Below are 14057 nucleotides of genomic sequence, written 5' to 3'. Positions count from 1 at the left end.
TTGTCAGACAATTAAAAGTCTTAAAATAAAATAAATTTGTAAATACAACCTAAAATATTTGAGCATTTATCTAAGATTGCAAAGGGCACCAAAAATTCAAACTTGTTCCCTTTAAAAGTGATTATTTAACTTTGCTAAACTTAGAAATAATAAGATTTACAAGCTGAACTTAAAAATGTAAGAAATGTTTAGGATTTTAATCTTAATTTTAGTAGTTTATTAATTTTTAAAAACAAAAGGAAACTTCTAAATGTTCTTTTCTGAATTTTCTAAATGTCTTTTCACACATGTGCGCACGCCCACACACACACACACACACACACACACACACACTCAAATGCCCTCCAGAACACTAAAAAAAAATACGAACAGCAATTATTTAAGCATTTCACTGGCGCCCTCCAGTGTCCAAATAGAGGAATAACACATGTACATAAAAACATTTTTTCTTAGTAAAAGCCTACTAAACGTTCAGACTACTATGTAGGATAGTCACATGAAAAAATATATTTCATCAATGAGAATTTACTACAGTATTTTCAATATAGTGAGAAACCTCATAGTGTATCTCCATTCTCCCTATATTCCCAAGAGGCCACAGGCAACAGGTGACATCTGATCTGGGTTTGAAGTCGGAATTACAGCCAACGGTCACAGAAGGAAAGAAGAGAGAAAGTAGTGAGAAGGAGCAGAGGCAGAGGAGAGAGGAAAAAAAGGAAAAAGAAACGTGCTGGGAAGGGGTGAGCCGTCTAGCTTGAACGGAATGCGTGCGAACACGGTGAAGAGAGTTTAAACAATACTTCCACCAAACTGCAGTCATTAGCCTCCGTGGTGACGGCAGTGTGCGTTGAAAATAAGCAAAGTGGTACATTGTTGGAATGAATCTCTTAAAGGCCACATCTCAGCGCAGTGATTTTGGTTCGTAAAAGCATCTACCAGGAAAGTGTTAAAGATGGAGCGGCAGTTCTCGGGTCCCGGTGGCACACGCAAAAAGGTGGTAGCACTGCACTTTGATAAATCTCACAACAAGAACCACAACGTTAGGCCTCCAGCCAAGGCTTTAGAGCCTGTTACCTTCAGTTGTCCAGCCGGACCAAAAGCACTGACCACGTGGAGACCAAGAGAGCATAACTGGAGGGCCCAGGCTGAAAGGTCAGCCCTGTAGATGAATAAGGCACGTGAAACCTACCTACAATCAGCTCGAGAGCAACACCTAAGCCCAAGCGAGCACCTCTGCAGTGTCTTATCTTACTTCCAACTAGTAGACTAAACATCATGGATCTTTAGAATCTAGCTAGTCGTTTTAGTGCATTTATAGCTGTTTCGTCCATTTTAAATTATCACCTGTTTGAACATGAGTCAGTTTAATACCCAAAGTTAATTCCATGAAGTGGTTTTTGAACTTAATCCTCAGATGACCCTCCCTCCAATTCCCAGGGCTTCTCATTTAGCAAGTCCATAATGAAGCTCAAGAATCTGCAATTTTTCTCAATGTCTTAAATGGCTCCCATGCAGGGTTCTGCTGGCCATGCTTCCAGAACACGTCCTCAAGGACAGAGGAGCTGAAAGAAATATCTTTCACCTTCTGACCTGCAGGACACACAGATTCAAACTTCTGAAAACCCCAAGAATATTCTTGTTGTTTGTTTATTTGTTTGTCTATATAAAAAGCAAACTGAGACCTTAAGGCCTTGGAAGAAGGAAAAGACTCATATTGAAAATATTCATTATTTAATCAATGTACAAAATATATATGTGGGGAAATAACATTAATAATCATTACATGCTATTTTCCACCTCAGGAACAGGAAAGGGAAAGCATTCACTTTAGGGTTTCACAGTCACTTGGTTGAAAAAGCAAAGAATAAAGTCAGGTTTCCATTCTGACCAAAAAAAAAAAAAAAGATGAGCCCCAGAAATTCAAAGGACTCCAAATCTTAGAAGTTTCACAGGGAGCAGTGCTGAGTGACACTAACAGACAAGGAAATGTGGGCTCATTTATTAATATTGACCCATTTGATTGGAACTCGGGGTCTCGCTTGACTTAATTTCCTTTTTCTGATCATCAAGGGAACTCTAGCCTTTAAGTGTAAAGTGTAACACTTCAGCTTAGCATTCATTGTCACCAGTCAGATCTGCATCAGAAACTTCGCCCCACTTCCTCGTAATCCTTCTCCAAGACTGCCAAGTCTTCCCTGGCTTTTACAAACTCGCCTTCCTCCATGCCTTCCCTAATGTACCAGTGCAGAAACGCCTTCTTGGCATACATGAGGTCGAACTTGTGTTCCAGGCGGGCCCAGGCCTCCACGACCGCCGTGTTGTTGCTCAACATACAGACAGCCCGCTGGACCTCGGCCAGGTCCCCTCCCGGCACTGCCCGGGGGGGATGACCATTGATGCCCACCTTGAATCCAGTTGGACACCAATCTACAAACTGGACAGAGTTCCTTGTCTTCATGGCTGCAATTGCCATGTTCACGTCCTTGGGGACCACATCCCCTCTGTAGAGCAGGCAGCAGGCCACGTACTTCCCCAGGCGAGAGTCACACTTGACCAGCTGGTTGGAGGGCTCGAAGCAAGCAGCTGTGATGTCTGACACAGAGGGCTCCTCGTGATGGGCGTTGTCAACAGAGATGATGGGGGCAAAGCTGGTCATGGGGAAGTGTATTCTAGGGTAAGGTACGAGGTTGGTCTGGAATTCAATCAGGTCCACGTTCAGGGCCCCCTCAAACCGGAGGGAAGTGGTGATGGAAGATACTGCCTGACTCAGCAGCCTGTTGATGCTGGCATAAGAGGGGTGTTCAACGTCAAGTTTGCGATGGCATATGTCATAGATGGCCTCGTTGTCCACCAGGAAGGTACAGTCCACATGCTCTATAGTGGAATGGGTGGTGAGGATGGTGTTGTAAGGCTCCACTATAGCCGTGGAGATCCGGGGGGCTGGGTAGACAGAGAACTCCAGTTTAGCCTTCGTGCTGTAGTCTATGGAGAGCTGCTCCATTAAGAGAGACGTAAATCCTGATCCAGTGCCTCCTCCAAAGCTTCGGAAAATCAAAAATCCCTGAAGATCACTGCACTGTTCCGCCTGGGGAAAGTAAATGGGACGTAAGAATTCAGCCAAATAAACCCAGAAGCAGTGGTAACCGTGGGACACAACTAGTACCCCAAAACAAACAGAAACTTTCAGAAAGAACTGGTTTACCATCATTAACTCATCACAAACATATTTACTTTGAAACATACTTGAGAAGTTACTTCTGGAGTAGGAGAAGTGCTTAGAGTTTTACTGTAAGCAAAACATAAATATTCAACTGTCTTTTGCTACACTTGATGAATTTATCTGTATGTGATCTAAAGTAAGGTCTTTATCAATAAGAAAGAAAATGACAAGCAAAATATTGAAGTCATATAATCCCCCTCCGCCAGTAGATGAAGTACCTTTCATTTTTATACCCAGTCTACTGTGCTGGTGTAAAAGGTACTGTATTCCCTAATGATTAGGTCAAACATCAAAATTTTTACTAGACAAAGGATTCTCCAGACACAGGTCCTTAGGGAAGAATTAACTGTCAGTAAAGAGTAACTGATCTCCAGGTGGGATGTGCCTCCTGTTAACTTTACAGATCTTAGTAACTATTGGAAAATGACAAGTTTTAGAGTTCTTTGGAAGTCTCTGATAAAAAGATATGCCATGAGTCAGCAGAAGCAAGAGTAGATGGGGGCTAGTCATTAACAAGAAGGAAATCCTGCTGTTTATGACAATGTGGATGGACCTTGTGGGCAATTAAGCAAAGTGCAATAAGTCAGACAGAGAAAGAAAAGTACTGCATCATCTCACTTATATGTGGAATCGAAAAAAGCCAAACTCATAGAAACAGAGAGTAGAATAGTAGTTGTGAGGAACTGGGGTCGGTGGGGAGATGCTGCTCAAAGCGTATAAACTTCCAGTTATAAGATGATTAAGTTATTGGGATCTATTGTACGGCATGGTGACTGTAGTTAACAGCACTGTGTTGTAAACTTGAAAGCTGCTAAGAGAACAGGTCTTAAATGTTGTTGTCTCCACACACACAAAAAGGTAATTATGTGAGGGATGGATGTATTAACTAACCTAATTGTGGTGGTCATTTGGCAATATATTCCTGTGTCAAATCACCATGACGTACACCTTAACTTTACACAGTGTTATAGGTCAATTATACCTCAATAAAATGGGGGGAAATAAAATAAAACATTTCCTCATAAATATAAAAAGAAAAACAAAATAGTCGACGGGGGCTGTATAGTAAGTGCAAAGGCTTCTTTCCCCTGCCTAGTAAGGAAGGCAGTCAGTGCCCACATCAGGACCAGCCCAGCTTTGAGCATGCACAGGAGGCTCCCAGGGGAGAGGTTGGGTGGTGATGGAGGCGTAGGTAGAAAGTGCTGCTTGGGCGGGTCCTGCAGGGTCACAGGCACACAGGCACTGCCTGTGGAAGGAGAGAGGAGCCACTTGCCAGCTTTCGGAGACTCTCCAGCACCAGATCGAGGATCTCCGGCCCCACAGAGTAGCGACCACGGGCGTAGTTACTTGCAGCATCCTCCTTTCCGCTGACGAGCTGCTCCGGGTGGAAGAGTGAGCGGTACCTGCCTACACGGATCTCGTCTGCCAAGAGGAAAGGAGGTCAGTGCAGTCTACTCCATCCCACCCCTAACTCTTTCACAGCCCTGTACCCTGACCCGCTTTCTCTCTGCTAATGTCCTATAAAGAAATGGATTTAAACTGCCCAACTGGCCTTTCTTAATCGAGGAGAAGGTATAATTATCCCCATATAAATTGAAAGCACACTTTTCCATCATATACCCTTTATTAGTTTCTCAGGGCTACTGTAACAAAGTACAACAAACTTGGTGGCTTAAAACAAGGGAGATTTATTGCCTCATAGTTCAGGAGGCCATAAGTTCAATGTCCAGATGTCGGCAGGGTTGGTTCCTTCTGGAGGCTTTGGAGGAGAAACTGCCACATGCTTCTCTTCCAGCTTCTGGTGACTGCATACAGTTCTTGGAGTTCTTGGCCGGCAGCTACATCACATCATCTCTGCCCCCATCACAATGCCCCCTTTTCCTGTCCGTGTGTTCTCTCTTCTCATAAGGTGTACTGAGGGGACCACCCTGCTCTTAGAAAATGAGTACTTTCCCTCTTAGGCAGGAGCTTCTAGGTATCTGATGCCAAGGCCATTGGGGTACATCTGCATAAATACATGTCATCAAGCCAATTTTATCATTATTATTTATAATTGTTATATGGGCCATATATCATCCATATATCCAACCAGATCATTGGACATAGGGCCTCCCTAATCAGGTATGACCTCATCTTAACTATGTACATCTGCAAAGACCCCAGTTCCAAATAAACTCATATTCTGGGGTTCTAGGTGGATGCAGAGTTTTGGGGGGACAACATTCAACCCACCACACATGCATGGTACTTTTGCATTTTAAGATAAAGAGCCAGCTGTGTGCTGGAAAAGCATACCAATCTAAATGATTAGTTATATGCTTCAAAAGAGGCTTTCACGAGAAAAATGGAGCTGGAGGAATCAGGTTCCTGGACTTCAGACTATACTACAAAGCTACAGTAATCAAGATGGTATGGTACTCGCACAAAAACAGAAATATAGATCAATGGAACAGGATAGAAAGCCCAGAGATAAACCTACACACATTTGGTCACCTTATTTTTGATAAAGGAGGCAAGAATATACAACGGAGAAAAGACAGCCTCTTCAGTAAGTGGTGCTGGGAAAACTGGACTGCTACATGTAAAAGAATGAAATTAGAATACTCCCTAACACCATACACAAAAATAAACTCAAAATGGATTAAAGACCTAAATGTAAGGCCAGACCCTATAAAACTCTTAGAGGAAAACATAGGAAGAACACTCTACGACATAAATCACAGCACGATCCTTTTTGACCCACCTCCTAGAGAAATGGAAATAAAAACAAAAATAAACAAATGGGACCTAATGAAACTTAAAAGCTTTTGCACAGCAAAGGAAAACATAAACAAGATGAAAAGACAACCCTCAGAATGGGAGAAAATATTTGCAAATGAAGCAATTGACAAAGGATTAATCTCCAAAATTTACAAGCAGCTCATGCAGCTCAATATCAAAAAAACAAACAACCCAATCCAAAAAATGAGCAGAAGACCTAAATAGACATTTCTCCAAAGAAGATATACAGATTGCCAACAAACATATGAAAGGATGCTCAACATCACTAATCATTAGAGAAATGCAAATCAAAACTACAATGAAGTATCACCTCACACCAGTCAGAATGGCCATCATCAAAAAATCTACAAACAATAAATGCTGGAGAGGGTGTGGAGAAAAGGGAAGCCTCTTGCACTGTTGGTGGGAATGTAAATTGATACAGCCACTATGGAGAACGGTATGGAGGTTCCTTAAAAAACTAAAATAGAACTACCATATGACCCAGCAATCCCACTACTGGTCATATACCCTGAGAAAACCATAATTCAAAAAGAGTCATGGACCACAATGTTCATTGCAGCTCTATTTACAATAGCCAGGACGTGGAAACAACCTAAGTGTGCATTGACAGATGAATGGATAAAGAAGATGTGGCACATATATACAATGGAATATTACTCAGCCATAAAAAGAAACAAAATTGAGTTATTTGTAGTGAGGTGGATGGACCTAGAGTCTGTCATACAGAGTGAAGTAAGTCAGAAAGAGAAAAACAAATACCGTACGCTAACACATATATATGGAGCCTAAAAAAAAAAAAAAAACAGAAAAAAACATGGTTCTGAAGAACCTAGGAGCAGGATAGGAATAAAGATGCAGATGTAGAGAATGGACTTGACATGAGGAGGGGGAAGGGTAAGCTGGGACAAAGTGAGAGAGTGGTATGGACATATATACACTACCAAATGTAAAATAGATAGCTAGTGAGAAGCAGACTCATAGCACAGGGAGATCAGCTCGGTGCTTTGTGACTACCTAGAGGGGTAGGATAGGGAGGGTGGGAGACGCAAGAGGGAGGAGATATGGCGATATATGTATATGTATAGCTGATTCACTTTTTTATAAAGCAGAAACTAACACACCATTGTAAAGCAATTATACTCCAATAAAGATGTTAAAAAAAAAAGAGAGAGAGAGAGAGAGGCTTTCACAAAGAAGCATGCAAACTCAAATGCCCACACCACTCGGTGCAGTTAACACAAATGCCTGAAGCAGTGAAATAGCGTGAAGATGTCAGTATTCTATACAACCAAGCACAACCCTTGCTGGTTTCATTCCCTTTTAAAACAAGAAAACATCAAACCACAGTATGTGCAAGGCCCAGGTCACACTATCCTACCTTAGAATTATCCAAACAGCGTGATTCCTGAAGATAGACACAGGGGCATTTGAGGGCTAGGGAGGCTCTGAGAATGTTGCCCTGGTTACAGGGGGCAGGATATGCATTGCATAGCAGTTCAGAGCATGTGCTCAAGAATCAATTTCCTGGGTGCATGGCTGGCCTTCCTCACTTAGCTATAGAGCAGTTACTTAGTGTCTCTAAGCCCCAGTTATATCCTCTCACAAATGAGGATGATAGCAAGACTTACCCCAGTGAGTTATCATGAGGATTAAAGACCACAGAGTATGATGCATGGCCTATATAACAATTATAAATAATAATGATAATGGCTTCATGTCATGTATTTATGCAGATGTACCCCAATGGCCTTGGCATCAGATACCTAGAAGCTCCTGCCTAAGAGGAAAAGCACTCATTTTCTAAGAGCAAGGTGGTCCCCTCAGTACACCTTGTTCTCCTGTGTATGACCATGTATATGACCACAATTTGGTACACCCCTACATGTTTAAATTTAATAAAACTGAGTTGAAATTACTTTTAACTAACATATGCACACCAAAAAACAACCACCAAAGTTGGGATGTTTTAAAGATATATTTATGAACAAGTGGGCATATAATTCCAGGTAGACTACTTCCTTCTCACCTGAAGCAATAAGGCTGAGTTCAGTTTAAGTAAGGAATCTATGGAAGCCTGCTTCTTCAAGACAATGTCCAATTGAGTTCTTGAGGGTGGTTAGTTCCATAAATTCTTTCAGTAAAATCCACTTTCTGGGAGATTAGTGATATAGCACCACCATTCACAAGTACACAAATTTCTGCCATGTTTCCACCCTGCTCAGAGACCTGGCCCAGCATCCTTAACCAGCATCCACAGGGACTTTGGTGGTTTTTAAACATGATTATTATTTGATGGTTCCTTGGCTTCCTTACCTCCATTCCAGGTTAAGCCTTCTAGGACTCCCCTATATCAAAGTCCTCCTCATTTTCAAGCTGAAACAACACTCACAGGTGTCTGGATGTGTCTTTGCTCATGGTTTCCATTCTCTCTCACCTGTGAACTATTAAAATCCTCCTGCCCAGTCTTCCAGACTCAGAGGAACTATCACTTGGTCCATAAGGTCTTTTCTGATCTTTTCCATAGAGGTAAAGCTCAGGCCTCACTTCCTTCAGATCCCTACACACCACCTCCTCAGTAAAGCTTTCCTTGACGTTCCTTTTGAAAAACAGCCCCCTCAGCCCACATGCAATATTCCCTTCCCCTATGGCCCTGCTTTGTTTTTCCCCATGCTCCAATCGCCACCAGACACACTATTTGGCTTTTATAGGTCTGCACCCCACTAGAATGTAAGCTCCAGGAAGACTGATACTATATATCTCTCCAATGTCAAGATAGTGTCTAGCCATATGAGGCACTTATTTATTTATTTATTTATTTATTTATTTATTTATTTATTTATTTATTCTTGTCTGTGTTGGGTCTTCATTTCTGTGTGAGGGCTTTCTCTAGTTGTGGCAAGCGGAGGCCACTCTTCATCGCGGTGCGTGGGCCTCTCACTATTGCAGCCTCTCTTGTTGCAGAGCACAGGCTCCAGATGCGCAGGCTCAGTAGTTGTGGCTCACAGGCCCAGTTGCTCCGCAGCATGTGGGATCTTCCCATACCAGGGCTCAAACCTGTGTCCCCTGCATTAGCAGGCAGATTCTCAACCACTGCGCCACCAGGGAAGCCCGAGGCACTTTTATATGTTGAATAAAACAAGGAAAATCAGTGCCTCCTCTCTAAACCCTGGAGTTTATGGTGCTTTGTTTGGACCAGCTCAAGATCCTCAAAATTGCCCTCCCTCCAGGCTGAGCTCTAGAGGATTGGGGGATTTCTTCTGGTCTTTGCCTGCTGACTGTCTCTCCTCCAGCTTGCTTAGCTTCTGATCCTGGGTTTTCCTATTTGCCTAGGTCTTTGGATTAGCACAAGTTAAAATATCTGCTACAATATTCATAATGCTAGGATGTGGCCTCTCACGTTGCTCCTTCAGCTACATTTACCAAGGTCCTCTGGGGACGTATTCTACCCTGCCCAGGATCATGGCACACCAGACTCCAACTAAAGCTCACAGGTGCAAGCTCCCATTAGTTTGAAACAATAATTCAGATATTCTCTTAGGGCACTTATAACTCAAGTCAGAATATGAGGTGATTGCCTCTCTCAGGTTCCATACTAGTCTTGCCTGTTCTTGAAACCATCAGTAGCTCCTTATTTTTAATTCTTTCACAACATTTAGCAGAGTAATACTGAATCAGTACACATCTTGGCCTTGTCATTTCTTAACTTCCACCTATTAATTAAAAAAACCCTTTCTATCATTTCCCTCACATTGACATCAACGTACTTTCTCCATCAGTTTGTTACTTGATTCTGACTTTGTTCTGATGAGGACATGAACTCCAATCCAGATTGTATTTTCCAAAGATGACTGTAATGATATTTCCTATCTCACTTGTGCTTCTAGAACCTCACTACTTCTGTATCAAGAGGTGAGGTCTATATCCCTTCCCAGGATGGATCTTTGTAACCGCTTCAACCCATGGAGGACAGCTGAAGTGACACAATGTGACTTCTGAGGCCAGGTTATAAAAATGCCATGGACTTCTGCCTTGTTCTCGTGGGATGCTTGTTCTTGGAACCCAGCTGCCATGCCACAAGGACGCCCAAGCAGCCCACAGAGACCCCACAGCCCTGGCTTAGCTCTCAGCCAACAGCCAGCACCAAATCACCAGCCAAGTGAGTGAGCCACTTTCAAAGTGAATCTTCCGGCTCCCAATTGAGTCTACCTTCCTGAGACCATATGGACCAGAGAGGAGCTGTCCTCTGAGCCCTGTCCAAACTGCAGATTCATGGACAAAGTAATGGTCGTTGGTGTTTTAAACTACTAAGTTTGGAGGCAATTTATTACACAGCAGAAAATAATTGATATAGAGTACCAAACCCAAACCCACCCTCCTCTGTAGTTTTCTCTGAAGTCAGCAAGACCCTTTCTCTCCCCAGCATTTCGCCAGCTCCATTTCAAGTGTTTTTGCATGAGATACTACAACATCTGCTGTTAATAATCATAAGTAATCATCTTATAATCATTAATCATCATTTCCCCACAATTAGATGAGTTATTTAGCTCCTTCCTTCTTTGGAATCATGTTCAACTATTCTATTCTCTAAAAGCAGGTAATGCCAAATTTCAGATTCTTTGTCAGAAGCTTCTAGCAACTGGCTTTCAAACCCAGGAAAAGATTTAATGTTCTGTTACAGTAGATTGTGTGGAAAAACTAACAAGGTTTTCATTCTTTTCATCACACAGAAAAAGAAGGCTAAGCTAGTTTTCCCTTTGGGTTTGTTTGTCATGCTGATCACCCCAAGTGTCCACTGAGAGATACTCTAAATTTGGAAAAGAGCCATATGATCCCATTCAGATAGATTCATATAATCTGATGATCTGACCCACTGATACTTGCTTGTTTGGGTTGTGGACCCGGTTAAGTACACTAGAACGTAAAATGTACATTACCTACAATAGTTGGCTCCAGGTCCATGAAGAGTGCTCTGGGCACGTGCTTCCCAGCTCTGGTCTCACAAAAGAAGGAATCGAAAGATGCACCCATAGGCTCCGTTTTGGCACGTGCCTGCAGATCCTGCCTGCCGTCAAGAACAACGCCATGTGGCTGGATTCCGTGTTCCAGGCAGTAGAGCTCCCAACAGGCATCCCCAATCTGGACGCCAGCTTGGCCGATGTGGACAGACAGGCACTCCCTCTGAAATGAGCCGTAGTGTTTAAGTTACAGCTGTGCATCTTCCTAACACGATAACACGAGCTCCATCACTCAGTAGGTCCACTCAGGGCTGAGAGAAAGCAGGCTAGCGTATGCCAGCAAGAGAACTTTGTGATAAAGCTAATGAAAACTGTCTCATGGAAACCAAAAACCAAGGTAGTACAGGTAAGCTTCAGGAACAATTAAACCAAGGGCTCCAGTTCAAACAACATAAATTAAGCACCTATTGTGTAACGGGCTAAGAATGAGTTAAGACATATCATATATGAATAAAATCAAGCTTTCTCACCTGGAAAAAAAATTAGTTATTGGAAAGGAATAAAACCAAAATCAATGTACAGCCTGTTATATGTTAAAACCCACTGCAGTAAATCTCATATCTTGAGATTTTACATTTACTGTTCATATGTGCTCTAAATAAGGAAGGATGTTCTAAGCTTAAAAGTGGTGCAAAATTTACCAAGGAAACATGCTATAGATTTAATAACCCCAAAATGTAAAAACTCCATACTATAATAAACAAACAAAAATACTGATGTATATAAAAAAGGATTTATGTATAGCCCTTCATATATGAGCTATACATAAGGCAATTTTATATACATCAATTAAAAATACTTGAGACATCTATTAGATAAACAGGAAAATGACATAAACAAATGAATTACAAAAGAAAGAAATGATCTAAAATGCAAAGATTTAGGCACAATGGCATTCACAGTATCATTATTTATAAGAGTAAAAACCAAGAACCAATCTACTTAACCATCTACCTATTGTTGGGCATTTAAAGGAAAGTACATTGATACAATGTCATGCTATGAAAACCTTCAATAGTTAACAAAAAATTGTATGACATGGGAAATGCTTATGTTAAAATGTTATGGGAAAGTGTATGTTATATAACTGTATATAAAGTATGATGTCAAATACATTTAAAAATAAGCTTACTCAGCCATAAAAAAAGAATGAAGTAATGCCATTTGCAGCAACATGGATGGGCCTAGAGATTATCATACTAAGTGAAGTAAGTCAGAGAAGGACAAATATCATATGATATCACTTATATGTGGAATCTAAAAAATGATACAAACGAACTTCTTTACAAAACAGAAACAGACCCACAGACATAAAAAACAAACTTATGGTTACCAAAGGGGAAGAGGGGAGAAATAAATTAGGAGTTTGGGTTTAACAGATACAAACTACTACATATAAAATAGATAAACAACAAGGTAAACAACAAGGTCCTACTGTATGACACAGGGAACTGTATTCAACATTCTGTAATAAACCATAATAGAAAAGAATATGAGGGCTTCCCTGGTGGCGCAGTGGTTGAGAGTCCACCTGCCGATGCAGGGGACACAGGTTCATGCCCTGGTCCGGGAAGATCCCACATGCCGCGGAGCGGCTAGGCCGGTGAGCCATGGCCGATGGGCCTGCACATCCGGAGCCTGTGCTCTGCAACAGGAGAGGTCACAACAGTGAGAGGCCCTCATACCGCAAAAAAAAAAAAAGAAAGAAAAGAAAAGAATATGAAAAAGAATATATATATGTATAACTGAATCACTTTGCTGTACACAAGAAAGTAACTCAACTTTGTAAATCAACTATACATCAATAAAAATAAACAAATAAAATAAAACTAAAAATAAGCACAGAAAAAAGTCTTTAAAATGCATCAAAATATTAACTCTAGTTACATCTGGGTAGAATTTTTTTTCCTGTTTAAACTTACCTATTTTCTTCACCCTCACTAGCCTCCCCTGTCCTCTCCCACTTTTAAATTACTGTTCACTTTTATTTTTTTTAAGGCAAACAACTTTTTTTTTGTAATTTAAATATCTACTCATCTAAGAGAGGGGAGAAAAAGTTAAATCCTAAAAATCTAAAGGGACAGCAATTGCTGGCTTTAATATCATTGTGTTTTGATTGCCAGTGGTCATGGAACAAGTCTGTGCAGAGGGTCTTACAGGGTGAGAAGTCTGTTTACTGCATCATCAGGACCCTTCAGGCTGTCTGCCTGGTATGCTGATAGGCAACCCCGCCCTCCTCTGTCTGTCCGTGGCTGCACTTTCCCAAGGTCAGAGATTCAACCACAAAAAGACCACCGATTGGAGGAGGGGAGGGAGGTCTCCGTGGCCAGTCACAGCCCTGCCATCTGACCTGGACTCTGCTCACTCTGCTTGTGCTCAGCCGTACAAACCCTGTACTTTGTCTCCTTGAGTCACGGGCATAACACAGCGCTCTGTGCTTTATGAGGAATTAATTACCTGAGTAGAACTTCCCTCTCATTTCTTTTGTATACAACCATATCTCTCATGACAAAGGCAGTGAACTCAGTTTACAAAGCACTTCACTTAGTACCAATTTTTCCAACCTCTATCTGGCACAGAAAAATCAAAACAACATATTCCATCATCAACAGCCTTCTAACACCTGAGTCTGCAAAGCACAGCTTCCATCCTCTCTCCTCCCAAAGGACTTAAGATGATCTCAGTACATTAGCTACTGTAATCAGATCCAAACTTACCCCAATTCCTAGATTTAGGTACAAACTTAAAAGTGGCGGAGGGGTGGGGGTGGAGGGGGGCGGCGAATTCCTTGCTTCTGCGTCATTAAAACCACTTGCGTGTAGATTTCTCTCACAACATCCTTCCACGGCTGTTTCCCACCCAGTCCAACAGGGCATGCACACAGGGTACTTGCTCTTAATATTCACAGTAAAAATAATCACCAACATGAAAAACACTTGCTGCTCTTCATGGGGACTGTTCTCCCAAGTGATACAGACATAGGAGGGAAACTGAGCTTTTTGAACTTGGCAGGAATACTTGGCCCAAGAAGGACCTAT

General features: G+C 41.8%; 1 protein-coding gene across 1 annotated transcript; it reads right to left on the bottom strand.

Annotated features, from left to right (window-relative positions):
• Positions 1-2140: 2140 nt before the first annotated feature.
• TUBAL3 (tubulin alpha like 3) lies at positions 2141-11236 on the bottom strand (the record flags this gene model as incomplete). The annotated part of the gene is made up of 3 exons (XM_081229168.1): positions 10939-11236; positions 4494-4642; positions 2141-3085 (listed from the first exon to the last, which is right to left on the bottom strand). Exons 1-3 carry the CDS (start codon positions 11030-11032, stop codon positions 2141-2143), a joined length of 1188 nt encoding a protein of 395 aa, XP_081085294.1. The 5' UTR covers positions 11033-11236.
• Between the last annotated feature and the right edge of the window lie 2821 nt (positions 11237-14057).

This window comes from Mesoplodon bidens, assembly GCF_964165515.1.
Source record: "Mesoplodon bidens genome assembly, chromosome: 3".
In the NCBI taxonomy this organism is placed as follows: Eukaryota; Metazoa; Chordata; class Mammalia; order Artiodactyla; family Ziphiidae; genus Mesoplodon; species Mesoplodon bidens.
This window is presented reverse-complemented; position numbering and strand designations above follow the sequence as displayed.